The following is a 26,322-nucleotide window of genomic DNA, read 5'->3' as shown; positions in this document are numbered from 1 at the left end:
GAAACCGGTTTGGCTCAGTGGATAGAGCGTCGGCCTGCGGACTGAAAGGTCCCGGGTTTGATTCTGGTCAAGGGCATGTACCTGGGTTGTGGGCACTTCCCCAGTGGGGGATGTGCAGGAGGCAGCTGATCGATGTTTCTCTCTCATCGATGTTTCTAACTCTCTCTCTCTCTTCCTCTCTGTAAAAAATCAATAAAATATATTTTTTAAAAAAAGTTTCCAAAATAAATATTTGGTGATAAATGCTATGAATAAAAACTAAAGTGAGCAATTAGAATATGTAACTGCATATGTAAAATACATGTTAGAAAATGTCAATGAATAATTAGATAAAAATGCAAGGTTAAATGGGTAACATAATGGACTTCTACTACAAAAAAGTAGGTACACTCAAAAGCTATCTGACTCGTTTTAGAAAAAAAAAAATCCAAAGTTTAATAACACCAGAAAGTAAGCAGCACATTAGTTAAGCACAGGCAGTCCTCTTGATCAGAAGTCATTTCTTATATTTCATTCTAAAATAGAACTTTATTCCACAATGATTATTAGGGAAAATAGAGTATGAAGTGACTGATCTCCAGTTCTTTATTTCTCCAGAAAATTAAATAATGTTTTACTTTTAAAATATAAACTAGAGGCCTGATGCACAAAATTTGTGCAAGAGTAGGCCTTCCTTCCCCCGGCTGCCGGCACTGGCTTCCCTCTGGCACCCAGGACCTGGGCTTCCCTCCAGCTGCCAGCAGGCGCCCAGGACCCAGGCTTCCCTCGCAGCCCCAGCTTTGTCTGGAAGGACGTCCGGTATAATTAGTATATTACACTTTTATTATTATAGATTAGTTGGAGTTTATCTTCTTTGACTTCTTAAAATAGCCAAAGGCACACTATTACAAATCAATTTTCTAATGTTAATGTAGCATCAATAACTAGATATCTATATATATAAAAGGCTAAGCAACCATCTGACCATATGACCAGTAGCTATGATGCACACTGACCACCAGGTGGCAGACACTCAATGCAGGATCTGCCAAACTGCGGTAACTTGGCAGCAGTGGTTCTCAAGTGACATACCCCAAAACCAGAGAGGAGGGAGCCCGATTCCGGGGTGTATCACCCGAGAACTGCCCTCTCGCAATCCGGGACCCCTCTGGGGATGTCAGAGAGCCAGTTTTGTCCCGATCCCCACAGGCCAGGCCGAGGGACCCCACCTGCTGGAGGGACCCCGCTCACTCCGCAGCTGCCCTGTGAGCCATGGTGCTGCCCCGTCTTACCCAATCCCGCCCCGCCGGCCACTTTCTAATTAATTTCCTTTCAATGTGCATGAATCTGTACACCGGTGCACTAGTATAATAGAACCCGCATAACATTTTGACTCTACAATGGGATTGGAACAAGTGGTTCTTACCTGGTAATTAGGATTATCTATCATTGGAGGTCTCCATACTCCCTTATATTTTGGGTTATCTATCATGGGAGATTTCCATTCACCACACCCAATCTGACAGGCTGGATTGGAAATAAGAGGTGCCTCCCATTCTCCATCCATGTCTTCATTCCTTACGACATTAAAACAAAGCAAATATAATAACCTCAATTCTCTACTGTCAGTCATATACACTAGCAACAAAAAGCAACTAAGAAACATGCAATGGATGGACCTCTGGAGATGTAAGATGCTTACCAGTCATCAGGCTTCTCAGCACTGGGATCTGGAATAAATTTCGGTTCATCATCAAGCCAGCCATCAGGTTTAACAGCACTTAAATCTTCTATCTGGGCAGGTTCACTTTCATCCCTGTAAGTCCAGGATTTTATGTTAGTTATTAATTATTCAAAGGTTTACAAATGCACGGTACAAAATTCAGAAGGTACCAAAAGTATTTCCTGCACTTCTTTGTGCCTACTATGTTCCCATCTCTCATCACCTAAATCTTCCACTAACTTGCCAGTTTTTTGTACATTGCTCCTGTTGCACTCTATGCATACATGCACACATGTATATATTCTTTTTTATACAAAGAGCATTCTATATAAAATATGTTAAGTGTTGCTTCTGTCATTTAAAACTCAGTCAGTCATCAACAAATACATATTGGATGTTGACATGTGAAGACTGCCCAAGGAGCCCTATTTTATGTACACATGCATCTGCTTCATTCTTTCTAATAGTTCCACAGTCTTCTCCTTGGAGGGTATAGCATTATTTATTTAGCCTATCTACAGCTGAGGGGCATTCAGTGTTCTCCAAAATGTACTATTACAAATAAGGCTATAATGAATATCCTGGAATATATTAGAAATTAGTAAACTATTAGCCCTCTACTAGTATAGTCAGCTATATGAATTTCAAATATTTTGTCTAGTTTCTCATGTGTTTTTTATTATAGTTTATGGTGATTTTTTTTGCCATGTAAGAATCATTTATTTTAATGTAGTTAAAATTTGTTAATATTTTCTTTTTAATTTTTCAATTTTATATCATATTTAGAAAGGTCTTTCCTACACTAATATTTTTAAACATTTAATTTTAGTAATTTTAATTTAAAAATAGAACTTTGTACACTCTAAAATATATAACCACAACTTTAATATGTACTGAATAGAACTACTAATATAACTTTTATAGAAAAGTAGAAATTTCAAAAGAGACTATGTTATGATTTTCCAATCAAGATAAAATAAACAAATAAACTAAAACAATCAACTCTCTGTGTAAAGACTGGTACTTGGCTGATGTCAGTGTTATCTTGAGTCTCTGAGGACTCAGAATAACCAGAGTTTAAAATTTAAGGGAGCATTTCTTGTACACTTATATATATATGACAACTTCTAATACATGTCACCAATCAGGGTGAGGTTTCTATATGCAGTTTCTCTCATTTAAGGGCAAACTTATTTCCCAGTATCAGTGTTACACTTTATGGGGAAACAAATACGAAGCAATGTTAGAAAACCTACAAGGAGGATGAAGTCCTACCTTTTCTGATAGTATAAATTCATAAAGTGATACTCTAATAAGTGATTTTTTTATTGTTAAAAAAACTGTAGTGTTCTTCCCTCCTTGAACAAGTTATACTATTTGCCTGAAAGTAGACATTTTCATTACTAATCAGTATCCCTCTTTATCTACAAGAGAGCTAATCAGTTAGCACTTTCGGTTCCAGGAGCAACACTCTATGTTCTGAAAAGGTAGTAACCTCAATGTTCACAAACAATCAAGAACTTAAAGAAATTGAAATAGACACTTTCCAAAATGAAGCATAAAGAGAAAAATTGGTTAAAAAAACAAAACAGATCCTCAGTGACCTGTGGGGTAATATAAAGCAATCTAATATACATTAAGTGGTGCCCTCCAAAAAGAAATGAGGAGGTATATATAAATATTTAAAGAAATAATGGCCAAATGTTACCTGAATTTGATTCAAACTATAAATCCACATTCCAAAAAACCCAAAGGAAGAAAAACACACCCAAAAAATCTACATCAAGGGATAAGAAAATCAAACTGTTTAAACCTGGTAATAATAAAATAAATCTTAAAACCCAACAGGAAAAAAATGACATATTAGGTAAAGAAGAACTAAGATGGGAACAACTGACTTCTCATCAGAAGCAATGCAAGGTCCAAGAAAAGACATGACTGTTGCAAAATAACTATCAACCTTAATCCAATAGTGAAAATATCCTTCAAAAGGGAAAACAAAATAAAGACATCTTCAAACAAATCCAAGTTGAGAGAATTCAATGATAGTAGACACACACTACACTGTGTTAGGAGAAGTTTATCAGGCAAAAGGAAAACAGTAACAGATGGAAATTTATATCTACACTAAAGAATAAGAGTACAAGAGCCCTGGCTGGTATGTCTCAGTTGTTTGAAGCCTTGTCCCATACACCCAAAGGTTGTGGGTTCGATTCCCAATCAGGGCACATACATAAGTTGCTGGTTCAATCCCTTGTCGGGGCACGTAAGGAAGGCAATCAATCATTCTCACATTAATCTCTCTCTCTCTCTCTCTCTCTCTCTCTCTCTCTCTCTCTCTCTCTCCCTATTTCCCTCTCTCTAAAACCAATAAGAATACCCTTGGGTAAGGATTTTTTTTTTTAAAAAAAGAATGAGTACTAGAAATGGTCAATATGTGAGTAATTAAAAGGACTTTCCCCTTAATTGTCTGATTAAAAGACACCGACTGAAGGATAAATATGTGTGGCCTTCACACATACATAGAAGTAAATATATGATGAAAGCACAAAGGATGGAAGGGGGAAATGTTCACTTAGACATGAAGTGGTTTAATACTACTTGAAAGTAGACTGAAATAAGTTAAAGATACATATTGTAAACCCTAGAGTAACCAGTAAAATAAACCAGAATGAAGCTAATAAGCTAACAGAAAAGAAAAAAGTAAAATAATAAAATAAATAAAATAACTCAATCCAAAAGAAGTCAGGAAATCTTTTTACAAAGAACCTCAGAATATATGGGACAAACAGAAAACAATAGTGAGTTGGTAGGTTTGCATCCAACCACATCAATAATTACAATAATCTCAAAAAGCTTACTCTAAGTGAAAGAAGCCAGAAACAAAAGCTATACACTGTATGATTTCATTTCATATGATAGTCTAAAAAAGACAAAACTATAAGGGACAGAAATCAGATCAGTGGTTGTCCTCTGGGGTTAAGGGTGGGAAGAGGAAATTGATTACAAAAGGATATGGACCTTTTCGGATGATGTAAATATTCTATGTCATGATTGTGGTTGTGGTTACATCATTGTTTATGTCCATTACAACTAACAGAACTATATTCATATATATATATGAATTTAACTGTATGAAATTATACTATACTACACCTGACAGAAAAAAACAATTAGAATCTAGCAAATATACAAAGAACAATAATTGCTGACCAAGTGGACTGTAAGGTTAGAAAATCAATCAATATAATTTACCATACTAAGAAAATAAAGAAGGAATCTATATGATAATTTCAATAGATGCACAAAAGCATTTTACAAAATCCAACACTTAATCATGAAAAAAAAACTTAGTGAAATAAGAACAGAACTTTATAAACTCATACTTAGTATTCACACCACACAGCTAACCACTTCCAGATCGCCAGCTCAGGAACTGGATGTGCTATGTCTCTTGTCTTCAGCTGCTAAGTTTTTAGATAATTTGTTATATAGCAATAGATAACTAATATAGTGGGTTAAATATAAACAGACAGATAATCCACTTAGCGAAACCAGAACTGTTACCCAATCAGCAGAAAAAAAATGATAAGGTTATTGGGAATAGAGGAAATAGAGACATATACAGGTATCTCTCACCATCTGGACTCAAGCTATGGGAACTCAGGAATTGAATACATTTCTTTTAGGGAAAATATTCATAATCCTGTAGAATAAAAATGACACAAATACTCAGCTAGCAAAACAATTATGGTTAAGCAAACTGGCATGACTGACTTCTATATAGTTTTATAAGATGTTGAAGACATACCTATTTTAAGTCTAAGTAATGGAAAAGACTACAACTCTGCAAAATATGCATACACATGACAAAGATTAAACTAGAAATTAAAATAAAGTGATAATGTGTTAGCGTTATGGAACTTTCTCTCCATAGCACTGGGAGCATAAAAATAAAAATACATTGAAAAAAAGCAACCAAGTTAAAATGTTAATTAAATTAAAATGAAAATTAAGACAATTACAAAGCAGGGAAGTTCCAAATCTATTTTACAAAAGTACTTCACCCAAAATAATCAAAATAAGTAGTTCTGGTGTTTAAAATAATACATTTCATTAGTAGTAAACTTCACTTAGAGGTTTTGTGCCATTATTTAATTATACCAAATAATGCTTTACTACCAAAAACTTTGCTTACCAGTCGTCTGGTTTGATGGCAGAAGGATCTGGAATTTTTGCTCTTTCATCCCAGTCGTCAGGTTTTTTATCACTGGCATCTTCAATTTCTTTGGGAGGATTGATAGAAGGAACCACATCCTCTAGTAGGCTTCCTTTGTTTACAACTATTTGATCAATTAACACTTCAAATGTGTTATCTGGATTCATCACTAAAGACCAATTTAAATATAGTTATCTTATTGATAGACATTTAAAAATAATCTTTTAAATAATAAAACTACCCTAAACTTCATGGGTAAAATTTTCTCTCAACTAGAAATAGAGGAGTTACCAATGTATTAAGTTAAAATATGCTGAAATCACTAGATTTAGTGATTTCGAAAATCAAAGATAAAATTTTAAGTAACAACGTAATTTAAAAAAATGCACCATTACTTCTCAATGGATTTTTTTTTTTTGTCCAAAGATGTTTTTTACATAACGCTTATTTGCTGTGTACTTTTTAAACTCTAATTTTTTTAAAAAATCAATTTCAATTGTGAAATTTATTCAGAAAACATTCTTTACAAGATTTTTCTTGAGAAACACCTTTTTTCTTGAATTAGGAAGGATCTAGTTAGTACTGTTTTGCATTTAAGGTCTTACTCTTACTCTTAGCTTGACTTTTTTCCTTTGTTGTAGTAATATTGTGTTATAATCTCAGCTGTTAGTAGAAGAGGAAATAGTGGAGAAAAGAAGAGAAAATATTGAGTGTGTGTTTGCATTATTTGGGTTTGTGTCTGAATTGCAGTACTTGAGTTTGACATAATTTGGCACTGTTGTGACTGAACCCTCTGGAGACTGGCTCTATTTCAGAGCCGTTTCTTCAGGAAGCCATAGCCCATGTAACTAGGTGAGTCAGACGATCCTGACATTGTTGGCAGCTTGTATTTCCCTAGCTTATTGGAAACAAATGTTAGGCAGCTATTTTCATCTATCATTCTTTCCAAAGATATAAATTTTACCTAGTGACCCCCTTCCGGTTTACAGAAGGTACTCTGTAAGGTACTTAGAACAATTATAGAACAATGTTATAAAAATATAACAGTATTACAGAGGGGTATTTTTTTCTAAAGAAAAAGGTCACCGAATCTTAGCACAATAAAGATTTTATATATAGTAAAATCCTATATAGAGAAAAGCAAGTGTTTAAGAGTCACACCTGAATTTCAATTCCAGTCCTATCAGTTACTATTGCTTCTTAGGGCAAGTTACTTAAGCTAAATTAAGGCAAAATAGAAACTGCTCCCCTCACATGATGGTTCTAAACAAAGTGCCTAGCATAGAGCATGGTACATATGAGATGATTAATGACAATTTTAGTTCTTTTTTTTTTCTCTAGTCTTTTTCTATGTGCTTGCATACTTTCCTAGTGGCCACTATGATGTGCCTCCAATTTGAATCTTTTCTTTCCCCATTTTAATATTATAAGCATTGCTTTCCTGTTGCTAAACATTTCATAGTTATCATTTTGCATTGTAAAGAAAACCACTAATATAACACGTGGGTTGCTTCTAATTTACAGCATATTTTCACACAGAGGTCATTTGGATAAATTCTTGAAAGTGGAACTGTGGTTTCAAAAGACATAAACCTCTTATGGTCTTTAATATATACTACCAAATTGTTTCTGACCAGGTTTGTACAGTAAAGTCTGATTACATTAATTTGTCTTAGTTCTAATTTCACATGATTTCTGCAACATATGTTCCCCAAAACGTCCAGTACTATTTTCCAATTTCATATACAGTCTTTGATATCAATGTTTCCATTAAAAATGAAACTGGTCTTTGCCTGTGCAGATCAGCTGAATATTTCTGCAACTGCAGTCTTTGGGAGGAAAGCTGAAATGCCTCAGTCTTGGATGGAGTTGTCCTGTTGGATTCTCATGCTGTGATTTTACAGAATCCTGGGCAGACCATAGCTCTACAACCATATGTACTTGGGAAGCGGGGGAATGATCCCTATAAAGTTCTGCCCCCTGAAAACAGACTCCTATTTTCATAAAGTAAAGCTAGGTATGTTAATACATGGTTGCTCAATGCTTTCCCTTTCCAAGTTTAGATATAGACACAACCACCCTGAGGTAGGACCTATCAGTAATCACAACTGCCTCTGGAATAAAGTCTAAGCTTTCAGCTTGGCCTTACACACTTCTTCCTCTTTGATCTTATTTCCAGCTTTCTATTCTTACAGCACTACTAATATCATGGTGCCTAAAACATCCTTTTCTCCTCCTACCTTCCATATTCTATCGACATTTCAAGACTAGTTCAGATACAATCTCCTTTACTAGGTTTTCTCAGAGTCACCAAACTGGAAGTGATACTGATTTTGAACTCTTGTCTATCTCATCTGTACCTCTCAAATGGTATTTTACTTCCTACCTATATTAGAACTATGCCTGTTTTTTTTCCTAAAAAGATAGGATCCATGTTTGTTTCTCCCAAAGCACTTGCCATGAAAAATATCAGCAGTCAGCAAATATTTTTGAATGAATGAATGAATGAAAAGGATATACCAAGGGTATATAGATGAGTCTTCCTGTCTGTAAAGAACTTTTTCAGGTCTACTTCTGGAGGTTTGGCATGTTTCTCTTCAAAAACTCCAGTTTTGGGGTGTTTATGTCTGAAGATAAAATGAAGTTTATAATCTTCTCCACATTTATCTGGTCCAAACATAATGGTATAGGATGTTTTATCATGAAAGTTTTCCTTCAAAGAGAGATGAGTGATGGGATTAATCCAGAATTAGAGTATTTAATGAATTTCTCTAGTCTATCCAATTGGGCCGACTTTACAAAAATGTATTAAATGCTAATTCACCAAAGAATTATTTAACACACATGACAAAAAAAAGAATGTGGAAAAATGACAAATACTACTCAAAATAAATTTTTTTAAAGCACACACTTCTTCCTTCATAAAGATGTAGGAGGGAAGCTGAAACCACCCTAGCAGCATCATAATAAGCTTATTTACTTTATGCAAATCTGTATTACTAATATTTTATTAAGAAAATTCAGCATAGAGAAAAGCATACTTATGACCTCAAGACAACAATTATCCATCACTATTATTCAGGAATACACTAGAAAATGACCCTCCTGAGCAGAGTGAAGAGAAATGCAGAAACAAAAACAGACACAGAGACTGTTTTTCCTGCTGTTTTACTGCTAGTAATTTCTCATTTGACATGGCCTACTGGTTAAGAGCATGGGATCTAGAGTAAGATGCCAGGGTTCAATTCCCACCGCTGCCACTTATATTAGTTGCATGTGGCCCTGGCAAATTCCTTAACCGCTCTGTAGTTTTGTTTCATCACCTCTGAAGTATGGAGATAATAATAGTACCTATGTTAAAAGGTTTCTCTGAGAATCAACTGAATTAATCAGATAAAGTGCTTAAAGAAATACTTGGCACTAGGTTTTATTCTTGTCATTATACCCTCCGGTGATTGTCACCGGTAATACCTAAACAAGAGCCTGCACATTCATTATATAACCTCCCCTTTACCAGGTCCAAATAGTGGCGCAGGACTCCTTCACTCCATGTCCACAGCCTGTACAAAGCCATGTGTTCTGACAGGTATCTCACTATCTCCTGCATCATATTCCTGCTGTGTGCAGGCACCCTGCCAGCCGCTTGTAGAAGAACGCTGTACGAATTCAACATCCCCAGCCTTCAAATGGGCTTAATACAAGCTGCTTCTTTATGAGACATTTTTAGTTATGTTTTGTGGGCTGCCAATTTCTGAATTGGCCCACCTTTTTTATTTAGTTCTTTGATCATTCTGTTTCACTACTTTGCTCTGTTATCTTATTTTTCTGAACAAATTTATGATTCTTATTTGGTAAAGAAAATAACTCTAAGTTGATCTTTCACTGACATTTATAAGCACCATGTTATTTCTTATTTATAGACATGGAAAATTTTTTTGTGTTGCTAAAAATTACAAAAATGGATGCCATCAAGTAATACGGCTGTACATCAAACTTGAAGGCACACTGTAAAAGCCATGAAAACTCATGTTAGATAAAGATTTTCAAAGTTGTTTTCAATTTCAGTTGAAAATTAAAATTTTTTAATTTTATCAATTACTCCTTAAAGTACTTATTAACTTTAATACTTATTAACATTAAAATATCATACCAGATTCAAATCATCAGTGTCTGCTAGGAGTTTAATGTATGCACCTCCACAATCAATACCATCTTGAAAATTTACTTCATATCTAAATAAAGGGAAAAAAATCACACTGCTGATAAGTAAAAATTACTAATTGCTCTTAAAAAATCTACTACATCACTCTCCATTCATTTAAACATGAATATTTTATATATTGCCAGAAAGCCCATTATAAGCACATCCACAGCCTAGAGAACATAAGCAGAAATGCTTTCTCTATGCACATCCTTAAAACGTTAAAAGTAGAATGATTATCAGGTATTAAAAAGCCAATTAACTTTTGAAATAATTTTTTCATCAAAACTGCAGAATTAAGAATAAAATACTTTGACTAAAACAATAATAGGAAACTTCAAATTCAGATAAGGTATACCCTACATATTCCTTAATAGACTAAAAAACAAAGACTATGAGGACCATAGATAGCCACAGCAATAGAACTCTAAGGAATTGCTAATGATCATAGATATCCAGTAAAGTACTAATTTGTCTTTTAGTTCAATTATACCTAACTATGTTAAAGAATTGTACATCCAATGAAAAGAAAGATAAAAACTAGCCCTAGCCGGTTTGGCTCAATGGACAGAGCGTCAGCATGCAGACTGAAGGGTTTCTATCTCCCTCTCCCTCTCCCTTCCTCTCTGAAATCAACTTTAAAAATGTATATATCTATAGATGTGATAGATATATATATAAAAGAAAAATAAAAACTAGAAAAATAACAGAAACTAGTGGTAATTTTAATGAACTATTGTTTAAAATCTTTCTAAAAGAAACTTTAGTGATAATAGAGTAAAAAAAATAGAATACAAAACTTTACCAGTGTGAACACAGTTAGTGTATACATTTTGTATTGAAAAGAACAAGAAATACAGTAACATTTTGAGTGATTATCTGAGATGCCAGATCATGGTTATCTCCCCTCCTATTTTTACTCTGCTTTAGCCCTTTATAAGATTTATCATTGGCAAATATATTCTTTCCAGCTGTTCCCTTTTCATTTTGGTGCTGGAAACAGCCCAAGTGCCCATCAGTAGATGAGTGGATAAAAAAAACTGTGATACATTTATTCAATGGAATACTATGCAGCTATAAAAAAGAAGGACCTCTTACCCTTTGAGACAACATGGAGGGACCTAGAGAGTATTGTGCTAAGTGAAATAAGCCAGTCAGAGAAAGACAAATAACACATGATCTCACTTATATGTGAAATCTAATGAACAAAATAAACTGACAAACAAAATAGATCCAGAGACATGGAAGCATGCAACAGACTAAGGCTTCTGGGGGGGGGGGGGGGGGGGAGGCGTGCTCGGGAAGAGATAAACCAATAGTGAGGTAGAGGTCTGGGGAGGGGGCGGGAGTGGCAGGAAGGTGCCAACGGGGAAAAAAAGGGGGCATCTGAAACACTTTCAACAATAAAGATAAATAAAAATCAAGGAGAAATAAAACTAAATTTACTTGACTTCTTAAAAAAAAAAAAAGGAACAAAGTAAGTATAATTGTGCAAGGGAGAGTTTATTTTCTCATGACTAAAATTTTCTAAATTTCCTACATTGGTTTTTATGAGTCAAAACTACCATTGCTTTCATAAATTATGAAAAATTATAAAATTATAATTAATATTATAAAAATGTTTAAATGAAGTTGTAATAATAGATGAATTTTAAACGTGTTATGCTAGTGAAATTTTTTAATGTTATGTGTGAACTCAATCCTATAGTTTTCGTACCATGGTTAACTTTAAGATTTGAATTGATATTAAAATTTTCAATTAATAAATAACATTTGAATATGTGGGCAATGTAATTTTCATTTAACTATATTCCTTTTCTATATTATTAAAGTAGGCATCAGTTAATATGTCAAAAAATGCAAAAAAGAATGTTAGCTTCTCTTATGATCAGAAGAAAGGTTTTGTTTAATCCTTTTTCATTTTTTAAATAAAGGGCAGTTTGTTTTCCTCAAAGCCTTCTCAATAGTTTTATTTTAGGCAGTAGCTGTCAAAGAAATTCAGGTCTTTGAAGACTATAAAGTAAAATAAATGGTGTACAACGTGACTTAAATATACACATTCACTATTTTAGGTAAAATAACACAAAAAGATATAGCTTTATTATAGGTAACTTGAGGAACAAAGTGCTCTATGAAAAGCTAAGCACGAGAAAGAGCAATTTGTAAATTATATCTATAAATGTAAATATAGCTTAATTATCCTATTATGTCTAGACTCAATCACTGTCTATTATTTTTAAACTACAGGCCCAGTGCACAAAATTTGTGCGCAGGTATGGTCCTTAGGCCTGGCCTGAGATCAGGGCCATCTTCCCTGGCTGCCTGCAGCTGGTGCCACCCCGTAACCCTAGTTCCCCGTTTGCCACCGGGCAATTGGAGCCTGCCAGCCAGGGAAAAGCACTGAGAAGTAGTCAGTATGCCTCATAGTGACTGGTTGAGCAGTCATTCTGCCGTTAGGGTCAATTTGCATATTACCCTTTTATTATATAGAATTAACTGCTTTTCACTCAAAACCCAAGAGTGTTTGTGTGAACACATGCATTGTGTGTTTAAGTAAAACTGAAAAGGAAAGTCTGGATTTTTAGCCCATTTTATAACCATTATAGTTATACTCACAAATCAAATTATATAAAACTAATATAAATTTAAGAAAATCTTTAAAAACATAACACTTACTGAACTATCAAAGGTTTATCAGCAAAAATGAAGGGTTTTGCTAATGTAGCAGATATTGCATGATGCTTTGCTCTGGATTTCAACACCAGTCCTCTGTCACCGGGCACTCGGTTTTCTTTCAGTTCTTCTATTTCCCATCTTCCTAAAATATAAAGCAGAGCAAATTAAACTACAACCAAAACACTGACTTGAAAATTATTCATCAGCCGAAACCGGTTTGGCTCAGTGGCTAGAGCGTCGGCCTGCAGACTGAGGGGTCCCAGGTTCGATTCCAATCGGGGGCATGTACCTGGGTTCGGGCACATCCCCAGTGGGAGATGTGCAGGAGGCAGCTGATTGATGTTTCTCTCTCATCGATGTTTCTAACTCTCTCTCTCTCTCCCTTCCTCTCTGTAAAAAATCAATAAAATATACTAAAAAAAATTATTCATCAGCAATGGTGACCCTTAAGACTTTTCCATGAAGGCTGATTTGGGGGGGAAAAAGCAAATTTTAATATCAGAAAATAATATCTGCAACTGTATGTATGACTATTCCTTTTTCTTTTACCAGAGAATGGTTTCATTTTCTTTGCTGAAATTGTGGAAACTAATAACAAACACTACAGTATCTGATCAAAGCCCTTTTAAAGCTGGCTTCGTTTTTTGATTTCTCTGAAAATTTTTTTATCAATGAAATTACAAAATATGCTTTGTCTCAACATTGTATTTTTAAACTGAGATATTTTAAAGTTACAGACGAGACAGAGAACATCTTTAATACAAAATGTGCTCACCTCATTTTGAAACACATGGTATTCAATAGTTATTTTTCTTACTTTGCAGAAGTTATTGTGGGGATTTAAATTTTATTTTGAAAATCGTATGTCCAATGAACACAAATTGTAGTCACCCTTCCCAGGCTAAGCCAATCAGCTCTCAGGCCTTTTGAGTAAAGAGTAGCAAGCACTGGATAGGCACTGGATAAGCACAAGTTGTACCATTGCAAAGCCGAGTTAGGCCCTCTCTGGCCGGAATTTCCCAGGTTGACGGTCAGGAAGCTCCTGAAATTAGATTATGGGCTGCATACAAGACCTGTAGCCCAAATGTTGTGTATTGGAATGTTCTCCTGTCCTCTTTTTAGAAAGGAAAATAACCAACTTATATGAATTTGTTCTAGTTTTGAAAATTGTAGGCTTGCCTATTCCAAAAAAACTCAATTTAACAAAAATTGGCTATTTTCCAGCATTGTGCCAACTTGAAACATTAACAAGCATTTTTGAATCACTAATGCTTTCTATATTACTTTTTTCTTTCTGAAAAAAACCCACAGAGCAACTACCTAATCCAGGTTTATGAATCAGAGAAAGGTTTTTTGGTCTATCATTTTGTAGACTTCATTGAACTTTTAAAAATGCATTTTTTAAAGTTTTTGGGTTTCTCTTCCTTTTCTCCCTCTAATTTGGTTATACCATACTTTTCAAAAGAAGATTAATATACTTGATGTTATTCTCTCACACTGATAAACTGTATTATCACTTCTAACCTGTTTTGACCAAAACAAAAAGGTCTTCGTTTTAGAAATAACACCTTTATCTTTAGGATTTTAAGGATATCTATCTATATGTATTCAAGCCTAAGTGACTCTTACGACTAAAGAGTAGCTATGACGTGCACTGACCACCAGGGGGCAGACACTCAATGCAGGAGCTGCTCCTTGATGGTCAGTGCGCTCCCACAGCCACTCCCTGCAGCCGGCCAACCTTCCGTGGTCCCTCCCCCCTGCCGGCAGGCCCCCATCAGCCCTGATCACTGGCCAGGTTGAGGGATCTCACCCATGCATGAATTTGTGCACCAAGCCTCTAGTATATATATAAAAGCCTAAGCAACTGTCTGACCCGTAGCTATGATGCACACTGACCACCAGGGTGCAGATGCTCAATGCAGGAGCTACCAAGCTGCAGTGTCTTGGCAGCTTCGGTTCTTGGGTGTTGCACCCAGAACCAGAGAGGAGGGAGCCCGATTCTGGGGTGCATCACCCGAGAACTGTCCTCTCTCTCTTGCAATCCGGGACCCCTCTGTGGATGTCGGAGAGCCAGTTTCGGCCTGATCCCCACAGGCCAGGCCAAGTTTTTAATAAAAGATTTTTAAAACTATGTTACTTTTTCTTTGCAATTATGTACAGACACTTATCAGCTATGAAAAAGGTACCACCTAGCATTAGTACTACATGGTACCATTTAGTACCCTGTAGACAATACCAGGTAATATAAAATCTGAGGTAATTAAAACTTCACAAAAGAATTTATATGGTTTCATAAGCTATCCTGAAAGTTGGTCACTTAAAAGAATTGGTATTTATTAAACATCTATTGTATTTTTATTAACAACTCAATCTGAAAAAATTTAAATAAGTCTATTCCCAATGTAAACCCTGTATCCCAGCACTTAATGTTTTATGCCCATTTGCTTACTCCTAAAAATGTGAAAATGAAACTTACTCAAGTGGCACTTAAGAGATGCTATCATTGCCCAGCGTGTGTGGCTCAGTGGCTGAGCATCGACCTATGAACCAGGAGGTCACAGTCCAGGTCAGGGCACATGCCCAGTTTGCGAACTCGATCCCCAATGTGGGATGTGCAAGAGGCAGCCAATTGGTAATTCCCTCTCATCACTGATGTTTCTATCTCTCTCTCTCTCCCTCTCCCTTCATCTCTGAAATCAATAAAATAAAAATATATTTTTTTAAAAAAGAGAGCGATGCTATCATTAACTACTGTGAACACTAAATAGTTCTCAAGGAAATCTGATATTGGTCGCTTAAATATGGATTACCCAGGGACTCCAAGAAATACTGGAAAAGAGACAAAAGACTGAGTGTTCTATTGTGAAGACTGAGGCCCCACATACATATTTCATAGAAATATAATCTCTAAAGTTAGTGAACTTTGGGTCATACTAGTAATATTTAAATAAACATTTTACCATTATATATGGAAGTCTCCATGTCTGTATCATCTTTCTTTGCTTTTGATAAAACCCACCTATAAGTAAAGGTAAAAGCAAATGTATAGCATTAAAAATAAAACTGCAATTTATAGATGCAATGCACATTAGAAACCCAATAAAAGAATATACAACAGTTACTTCTCTTCAAAAGTAAATATTTAAAGGCTAAATCAGACACCTAGACATCATCCTGCAAGGTTAGAGTGAAATCAGATTTGCTATTTGCAATCAGCTGTATGATCATGGGTAAGATACATTAAGCCTCACTTTCTCACCTATAAAATGAGATAAAGGCAGTATTTACCTACCTATTTAGGACAGTGGCATATAATAATCAATAATTAATTAATCTTATTGTTTTACCATTATTTAAAATAGAAGAGTAAATTAAATTTGTCAAGTAAAATTATATTATTAATATCTGTCCTAAGGGGGGAAGAATGTTATAAATTTTTACTTTATATTCATAATTCATTTGTTTTTATTTTCTTTATATAAATAACTATTCAAGTTAAACATTTCTATCCATAACAAAAATGTGTTAAGATACTGGTTTACACTGTCAAATAAAGCACTTTAAAAATTTTTTATAGTTCCATAGTAGGGGCAATTTTCATAAGCCAATAACCAATAATTTCAAAAAAAACTAATCAAGTCAAGGGAATCATTCTTTTGAATGAATACTCACCCAGCCAACCTTCCACTATCAAAAGTTTCTGTAAAATATACTCCTCCTGTAGGTTGAGGTGTCTTATATTTAATCTAGAAAATAATTTTTAAAAATCTAAAGTTATTCATCTTCATAAATATTTTAGTTAAATAATCTCACTAGTTAAGAACTTATTATGTAATGGACATATAGGTAATACAGATATAAGGTAACATGGTCTCTGACCTCAAAACATTGTATCCTGGTGGTGAAAAGATACAAGAAAATATAAGAGATATGATGATGGGGGGAAGAAAATACTGCATGTGCAAACAGAGGATACACCGATTCCTCTAACACAGAAGGAACAGGAAGCAATAGAGAAGGCCTCATGACACAGTTGACATGGCCTTAAAAGAATTCTAACAGGTTATCATATTTGGGGATATAAATCATTAGAAGCAAAATAAATAGCACAATAAAAATACAAGATCAAGAACTTAGTAAGCATGTAGGCTAGTTTAAAATTGACTCTTAAATTTCACTGCTATGTGACTAGAGAATGATGACAGTGTTGAAAAATTAGGAACCTATAAAACAAAAATATTCAATAGAGAAAGCACTGCAAAGCAAATTATCTGCAGAGCTGCTCTGATGATGATCATGATGGATGATCACCACATTCCTACCAGAAAAGTACTGTTTTTGTGCCCATTTCATGTCTGATGGAACTATAGGAGAGAGACCAAGTAACTTGCCCACTGTCTTCCCGTTAGTTATGAGTCCAGGCTGTCCTACTCCAAAGCTTGTACACTTCCCGCTACACTATACAGAACATGCCAACAAAAGAACTTAGAAGATTAAAGATAATTTATTGAAAAATTATCAAGAGATAACTTGAATGGATGATGAATGATTAAATTTTGCCAAACATAATAGATCTGGGTCCTTTCTGAGTCAGCCTTCATGGTTTTATTTGTATGATTAATTGTGAGATGCCTTCTCTTAGCCTTTAGAGAAAAGGATGTAGAAGTACTTTTTCTATTTTCACAGTCCCTATCCTGTCCTAATAGTATAACATTTCTTGTCTGTTAAAGGGTGAAAAATCAGTAATTAACAGTTAACTGCCATGATATTTTGCATTTAATTTTAAAAAAAGTCCGCCACTTGCATCTATAGACGCTTATGGTGTACAAATGGTTAAACAAGATTCCACATAATTATCAACAAGATCCAGATTCTGCTATCAAAATAGTCAACTGGTTATGAAGCTACCTGCTCTTTCTGTTTTGGGCACAACGGAACATTGGGCAATGGTGTCACAGAGGCCTCCTCCTTCTGTTAGACCGCCCTTTACATCACCAGCAGTGCATTTTGTCCTTTATTTATACTTTATCGTAACTTGATTACTCATGCCGTACAATTAGAAGGGCCAAAAAATCAAAACTGTCCTTTCCCACTTTTTATCACCTTTTCAAATGATCACCAACTGTAGTTAAGAGGGGTGGGTATCTGCCCATTGGTTTGGAGTGTTCACCTCCAAAGACCCTGCAGTAGCTGCTAACTCAGTCATTAGCACTTTGGTTACTTACTCTCCGTGGTTCATAAAACTAAGTTTTAAAAGAATGTGCTTGTGCGGCTTAAAATTTAACAGGAGAGTGAATTCACATCAAACAGCTGAACAACACTTGCATTTGCAAACAGAAACCTCTACAATGAGTCTATAACAACTGCCTATTACTCTCACCCTCTAAGCACAGCTGGAACAATACAATTGATGCTCTCTCACCATCAAAAATATTTCTGAAAAATGTCTGGCTGTCCTAATATTATATACTAGAGGCCCAATGCACGAAATTCATGCAAGGGGCTCGGCCCTCACTGCCCTGGCCTCATCCAGAGGTTGTCCAGAAGGACGTCTGGAAGGTCCTTTGGCTGTCCAGGCTAATTAGCATATTAAGCTTTTATTATTACAGATGAATAGTCCTCAATGTGAAAACTCTTACAGATTGTCAAGACATAAAAAAAAACTCTGCCAAGTTTTTCAGTCTCCTGTTCGTCACCACCTCAAAGCACATCTTATCGATGCTAAGACAGAAACACAGTTGAGCTTGCTAACTGCTGAGCTCATCATCACTTCCCTTTCTAATTCATCCTTTTATTTGGTACTTTTTTTCCTTCAAGACACGCACAAAAAAAGCTACTTTACTTCTAGGAGAACTGCAAATAATACTACCTTTTCTTTTACCTACAGAGAGCTAGCAGTGTCAGAAATAAGACTGAAAACCTTTCTCTTAGTGAGAAGCACTTAGTCCTCATTAGCCAGTGATGAACTCCTATTTCGTAGTAAAAACCTTCCCCATATTTACTTGGTAATAAAACCATGTCAAGTGCCATGCACAGATTTCTGTAATTACGGGCACTCTAAAACACAAAGCAATAAATAGTTGGGGGAAAGCATGTTCTTCTACTTATTTAGAAAATGAAGACTATTTTGACTGAAATAATTCTTAAGAGATTAGTCACTCCTATCGATCATGTAAAGAAATAATTTACAACTGATTTCTCAATAACTTACCTCTGAGGAGAGTTCATTTTCATTAACATCAGTCTCTTCTGGATTTTCATCAAAGTCTGTCATCTCAACATCATCATCCATGAATTCTGCATTAACTGAGATGCATAAAATACCCAAACATAGCCAAAAGCCTTGGAAATGCATACTGATTATCTGTGAAATTAAAAGTTATTAGTGAAAATAAAACAAAGTTCTGAAAAAATATGTGTAAGTATACTTACAAAGAAATCATTTCTTCTTAATACCTCCTTTATTTCAGGATGGCTTTTAAAACAAATCATTAAGAAAATTACTTAAATTATGTTTTGAACATGTGGAAAATACCAACTTTCAATCTCACAGGACACAGATTCTAGAGCTACAGGCCTGCCTCTAAAAACAAACAGCCAGTGGCACAAATCTCAAGATACAGATAACAGTGATCACCAAACTCAATAAGTGCACCCCCTTTTCTTTCCTACATCTTTGTTTAAGTTGCTTTATTTATTATAACATTGTATAAGCGTATAAAAACATACAATTGGAAATCTTATCATTATAAAGCCAAAATACATTGATAAACACCAAAAATTAAAGAAAAAGATGTTTATCACAATTTAATGTGACAGTCTTTGGCTGAAATCAAATCACAGCTTAAAAACCAAACAAATATGGAATTCCTATTGCAAAAACATTCTGCTGAGTAAAAGAAGCCAGTAATAAAAGACCATAGATTATATGATCCAATTTAAAAGACAGGCAAATCCAGAGAAATGGAAAATAGATTAGTGATTACCTAGGGAAAAGAGTGGAAAGAAAGGGTTAATAGATAGAAAGATTTGGAGGAGAAGGAAGGATGCTGAAAATGTTCTAAAACTGGAATATGGTAATGGCTGCATAACTGTAAGTATTTTAAAATCTACTGACTTTTACACATTAAACTGAAGGTGCAAATAATGTATCAATAAAGCTGTTTCTAAAAAATAATCATTAGGCTATTCAAATATTTTTTTCCATATAGTTAACTCAATTGATTAGGGACCCTTTCTATTGAGATCAAAATGTTACATGGATGTGTGGGCGAGTTTGCCTTGGTTTCTTCTAAAGGTCATTGGCTCAACTCTAAAGTTGAAAACATGTTGTTGTTTTTTTAAATCAACACGAGTCTACCATAATATGAATATTCTCTATTAAAAGGTATGTTAATGACACCATCTTTATGTTCAAAGACAATACAAAACAATGCATGCTGTCATTTGTTAGAAGAGTTTGAGCTCTCTGAATCATAAGAAGGAAGTGTAGCCGAAACCGGTTTGGCTCAGTGGATAGAGCGTCGGCCTGCGGACTGAAAGGTCCCAGGTTCGATTCCGGTCAAGGGCATGTACCTGGGTTGCAGGCACATCCCCAGTGGGGAGTTGTGCAGGAGGCAGCTGATCGATGTTTCTCTCTCATCAATGTTTCTGGCTCTCTATCTCTCTCCTTTCCTCTCTGTGGAAACTCAATAAAATATATTAAAAAAAAAAAAAAAGAAGGAAGTGTAACTGAGATAGGAATTAAATGAAGGAGGGCAGTTTGACTCAATAACAATAAATTTTATTTCTTAAAATTTTCACTTACTGGCACAGAAATGAGTATATTTGCAAATTGCTTATTAATTGTTAATAACCCTAAAGCTTCGTTGTTCTAAAAATTTAGGAACCTCTCATGACTTCTATAACGTAAAGGTGCTTTGCTTGACTATCAATAACATTTGAGTAAAACAGAAATGCATAAATTAATAATAGCAGTAATAAAGAACATTAAAATCACTTTAGAACCATATCTTCTTCAAAATGAACACATACGTACTTTAGGTTCTTAATAATTAATTTGTTGGGGATAAAAATGTCCTAAGTGCTTTGTATGAGTTCTGGTGTACTGGCCCACCATGGAAGAATTAATGCGAAGCCCAGGAAATAAACAGGGTGGACATTATCACCTCTAATCTACAAACTGGACTCAAAGATTTAAAAAACTGGTCAAAGTCACATGATTAGAAACCATCCAAAAACATTACATCAACATGCCATGCTATCTCTTGTTTTAATTTTACCCACTGCCTTATGTTTACTGATAAAGCAATGGAAAGAAATCACAAAAATGTTAACAGCATGCAATTACTAGTAGTATTAAGCTATGAAGATATTTACCCCCAAATAGCCATATTTACCTTACTATACAAGTGAAATACTTAAAAATAAACTGCAAGTGGTCGCAGACTGTTCTGTAGACAATGCAGTTCTGTAACAGTCTCCATTAGGAAAAATATTCCAAGGTTCTTGTTGCTATTTATTCTGTGTGTGTTTTTTTTTTTTAAAAAAAGTAGAAATATAGACCTAATGGTTTCTGCTTAATTCTTCAGTGTTCTAACATTATTCAGTGATACACCAGCTGACAATTACATCAGGAAGTTCAGTGTATCACTTTAAAGTCTATTACACTATGGTGTGAACATGCCATCAAGCTCCAAACAAAACTGTGAGGTTTGTCACACATTGTTTTTTAAAAGAATAAGTAAGATATTGCCGGGCCTGGAACTTTGAAGCAACTAATCTGTGCAGTTTAAATTTTTTTTAATTGTGGTAGAATGCACATAACATACAAGTTATCATTTAAACCAATTTTAACTGTTCAGTTCAGTAGTGTTAAGTATATTCACACAGTTATACAGCTAAGCTGCAGAACTCTTTCCTTCTTGCAACACTAAAACCATACACGTCCAGGAACTCCTACATTCCCCCCTCTCCTAAGTCCCTGGCAACTACAATTTCTGTATTAGTTCTACCGGGTGTTTTGGTGTGTGTGTGTGTGAGAGTGTGTGTGTATGGAATCTTTAGGTTTTTCTACATATAAGGTCATATTACCTGTTAATAGAGATAATTTTACTTCTTCCTTTTCAATTTAGAGGTCTTATTATTTCTTGCCTACTTGGTCTAGCTAGGACTTCCAGCACAGGTATCCCATTTTCAAGAAGTGTGTGTGTGGCGGCGGGGTACCCTTTGCTTTACACCAGTTTGACTTGTGAAAGGTTTCATAGGAAAAAAATCTACTTTCAGATAGTGGGGGAAACATATACTATGTTGAATAGAAGTGACAAAAGCAGGCATCCTTTATTTTGTTCCATATCTTAGAGCAGCGGTTCTCAACCTGTGGGTCGTGACCCCTTTGGGGGTTGAACGACCCTTTCACAGGGGTCGCCTAAGACCATCGGAAAACACATATATAATTACATATTGTTTTTGTGATTAATCACTATGCTTTAATTATGTTCAATTTGTAACAATGAAAATACATCCTGCATATCAGATATTTACATTACGATTCATAACAGTAGCAAAATTACAGTTATGAAGTAGCAACGAAAATAATTTTATGGTTGGGGGTCACCACAACATGAGGAACTGTATTAAAGGGTCGCGGCATTAGGAAGGTTGAGAACCACTGTCTTAGAGGAAAAGTTCTCAGTCTTCACCATTGAGTATGATAGCTTTTCATACATGGCCTTTATTATTGTGAGAGTGTTTTTGTTGTTGTTCATAGTTTGTTAAGAATCTATATATATAAAACCCTAATAAGCAAACAGACCAAACAGCAGAACAACCAAACAACCAGTCGCTATGATGTGCGCTGACCACCAGGGGGCACGCGTGGAACATGGCAGGCATCGGCCGTGGCTGGATGGTGGAGCAGGATGGAGGGCACCAGACCAAGGTGGGGTGCCGATCTCTGTTATTAGGATGAGACTCTGGTGGTTACTGAAAATTCTTTGCTCCCATGCACCACAGTCCTCCAGGAACTTGCTTCACACCGACAGCGGGTGCAAGCAGGGCCAGCACTGTCAGTGCATGGGAGTGGCGAAGGTGGGAGCGGCACTGCTGGCTGACAGGGGACCAGGGGCCATGGTGGGAGGGGCCAGGAGGGGGTGCGGAGGATGGGTTGAGACCCACCCCTGTGCCCATCACAACCTTGCAGCCCACAGTTCCTTTCAAGGTGCACAAATTTGTGCACTGGGCCCCTAGTTTTTTATAAAAGGGTGCTGAATCTTGTCAAATCCTTTTTCTACATGAATTGATAATCATGTGGGGTTTTTGTCTCCATTCTAGTAATGTGGTGCCTTATGTTGATTGATTTTCATATGTTGAACCATCCTTGCATTCTAAGAATAAATCCCAGGAATACACTTAGTCATTTTAATTGGTAACAATTTTTGCAACCCTATTCATTAGGGATATTTTTCTGTAGTTTTCTTGTAGTTTCTTCTCTGACAGCTATCAAGCTATTGTGGCACTCATAGAGTAAGTTTGGAAGTGTTCCTTCTTTAATTATTTGGAAGAGTTTGAAGAGGACTGGAATTAAGTTTTTTCTAGTCTTTTCAGATTTTCTATTTCACCATGATTTAATCTTAATAGGTTACGTGTGTCTAGGAATTTGTCCATTTAATCTAGGTCGTCCAGTTTGTTGGCATATAACTGTTCATAATATTCTCTTTATATCTGTAGAAATGTACTCTCTTTAATTTCTGATTTTAATTATTTGAGTCTTCCCTTTTTGCTTAATCAATCTAGCTAAAGGTTAGTCAATTTTGTTGATCTTTTCAAAGAACCAACCCTTGGTTTCACTGTTTTCTCTATTATTTACCTACCAGAGGCCCGATGCACGAAATTCATGCAAGAGTAGGCCTTCCTTCCCCCGGCTGCCGGCACCGGCTTCCCTCTGGCACCCAGGACCCAGGCTTCCCTCGCAGCCCCAGCTTTGTCGGGATGGTCATCCGGTCTAATTAGCATATTATGCTTTTATTATTATAGATGACCTATTCCATTTATCATGTAATGTTTATTATTTCTGTCCTGCTGCTAGCTTTGGTTTTTCTACTTTCTTAAGATATAAAGTTAATTTGTTAATTTGAAATATTTCTTTTTTAATATAAGCATATACAGCTGTGAGTTCCCCTCTTAGCACTGCTTTCACTGTGTCTGATAAGTTTTGGCATGTTGTGTTTTTGTTTTCATTTATATCAAGATATTTTATTATTTCCTTGTGATTTTCTCTTTGACTTTTTGGTTGTTTAAGAGTGTGGTGTTTAATTTCCACACATTTGTGGATTTTCCTGTTTTCCTTCTACTACTGATTTTGGTTTCATTATATTGTAATTGAAAAAGATGCTTTGTATGATTTTGATTTTTAAAAATTTACTGACATGTTTTATGGTCTAACCTATGGTCTATCTTAGAGAATATTACATGTGCATTTAAGAAAAACATGTATTTGCATCAATATTCATAGAGGTTATTGGCCTGAGGTTTTTTTACAGAGTCTCTGTCTGGTGTTGATATCCGGGTAATGCTGCCTCATCGAGTGAGTCTAGAATTATTTCCTCCTCTTAAATATTTTAAAAGAGTTAGAGAAAGATTGGTATTATCTCTTTCAATAAATTGGTATCCATTTTTCTTTCTGCTTTTATTAGGTGGAGTGTTCTTTATGTGTCCTATTATGTCCAAATAGTTTATAGTATTGCTCAAGTCCTCTATTTCTGTATTGATCTATATGGTTGTTCTGAGCTATGCAGTTTTAGTGCAGCAAGAATTTGTTTATATGGTATAAGGTAAAACATTTAGTGCTGATGCTACCATCTCCCTTCCTTATAAACATATAAAAGATAGCAAGCCCAGGGTCCTATGCTTCTTGTGTATTTCTCACTCCATACAAGTTGCTGAAATTACCAAGTATCATTTGTGCCTTCATTTTCATCAATGTATCATTGATCTCATGTAAGTTCTCTGCCATGATTCTTGGCTAATCAATAACAAATTAAAGTATAAGTAACTTTGTCCATTGACATACCATTCTCCCAAATTTTTGAAACCAAGACCAAGCAGACTAATATACCTCAAAGAACTTCACCAACATCACCGAGAAGCCCTAATAAATTTCCACTGAGAACTCCAAATCACAAACGATAAAGTGTAGTTCATTTATTGGTATGGAAGTAAGGCTCAATTCCACAGCAGAGATAGCTAGAGCACTAAAAATAAGACAATCATAGGATCCCCAATATTTGTTGTGAAGTGTGAGAGAGACTGCTAGCTGATCACGAAGTTGTTTTTTTCTTTTTCCCGGAGACAACACTATATTATATTTTCTTGGGAGTTAGGTGTGAAGTGGAGTTAAGAGGGAGACCCAGGAAAGCTTGCTTTGCATTTCTACTCTTGAGTCTGAAAGCCTGAAAGCCAGAAGAACCAACGGTATAAATTCTAGTCTGAAAGTCAGCAGGCTCAAGGCCCAAGAGGAACCAAGGTTTCAGTTTGAGTTCAAAGGCAGGAAAAGACTGCAGTACCAGCTAAATACAGGCAGGAGGGGTTCTGTTTTTGTTGTTGTGGTGGTGGTTCTATTCAGGCCTTCAACTGATTAGTTGAGGCCCACCAACATTGGGAAGGGCAATCTGCTTTACTCATTCTAACATTCAAATGTAATCTCATTCAAAATCTCCCTCACAGACACACCCAGAACAGTGTTTGATCAAATATCTGGGCACACTGTGGTTCAGTTGACACATACAATTAACCATCACAGCCATCCACTCCTCAGGAACACCAGAAACCATGTGAGGCCTCTGAGCTGGCTTTTTTTTATTTTATTTTTTTGAATTACATTTATTAATACATTTGTTAACGAAAACTGGGTATATTTTCCTAAATCAGAAGAACCTATAAACAATAAAAATTCCTTAAGAAATATAGCAGAAAGTGGGAAAGAGCCATAATAGCAGAAATAATCACTGGAAATACAACTTTCTGGTGGTTTAGGCAACCAAGTGCTACAAAATATCCGAGGAGTCTGGATCTAATGTTATAAAAGTGAGAAACTACTAAAGGTCTGAGATTAGTGAAATGATGATAACTGAAATCCTGAATATGTGAATAAATCTGCAGTGGGTTTTAAAACCATAGCTACACACTAAAGTTAAAATTGACTGAATAGCATCATTTGCTAATTTTTTATGTAAACATCATAATGATACATTTTCTTATTTATTTAGGATTATACTATTTCTACATAGTTCCAAAATAATAGCTTGGGGCAACTTGCAAAAAACAAAACAGACATAGATATAAGCTCACCCAGCACTGGAATTCTCTATCATTTCTGAATTCATACTGTCCCAAAGAGTGTTGGGACAGTATGAATAGGAACATGTTTATGAAATAAATGAATGAATGCATAAGTGATTGGGAGGAGAGGAGGAGGAAGAAGGATCCAGGAAGGAGGGAAAGAGATGTTTCTAAGCAACCAAC

The 26,322-nt window shown here is 35.4% G+C and overlaps 1 protein-coding gene across 2 annotated transcripts in view; it reads right to left on the bottom strand.

Annotated features, from left to right (window-relative positions):
* CLGN (calmegin) overlaps positions 1-26,322 on the bottom strand; it is a 36,646-nt gene that overhangs the window by 6,854 nt on the left and 3,470 nt on the right. For both annotated transcript variants that reach the window (XM_059697979.1, XM_059697980.1), the window contains exons 2-10: positions 19,013-19,165; positions 16,474-16,547; positions 15,762-15,820; positions 12,799-12,940; positions 10,072-10,153; positions 8,442-8,634; positions 5,901-6,090; positions 1,682-1,795; positions 1,406-1,556 (exon numbers count right to left, since the gene is read on the bottom strand). In XM_059697979.1, the coding sequence (XP_059553962.1) occupies positions 1,406-1,556; positions 1,682-1,795; positions 5,901-6,090; positions 8,442-8,634; positions 10,072-10,153; positions 12,799-12,940; positions 15,762-15,820; positions 16,474-16,547; positions 19,013-19,156 (1,149 nt within the window). In that variant the 5' untranslated portion in view covers positions 19,157-19,165. The remainder of the gene's footprint in view (positions 1-1,405; positions 1,557-1,681; positions 1,796-5,900; positions 6,091-8,441; positions 8,635-10,071; positions 10,154-12,798; positions 12,941-15,761; positions 15,821-16,473; positions 16,548-19,012; positions 19,166-26,322) is intronic.

This window comes from Myotis daubentonii, chromosome 5, assembly GCF_963259705.1.
Source record: "Myotis daubentonii chromosome 5, mMyoDau2.1, whole genome shotgun sequence".
NCBI lineage: Eukaryota > Metazoa > Chordata > Mammalia > Chiroptera > Vespertilionidae > Myotis > Myotis daubentonii.
The sequence above is the reverse complement of the archived record's forward strand: the minus strand, read 5'-3'. Positions and strand labels throughout refer to the sequence as shown.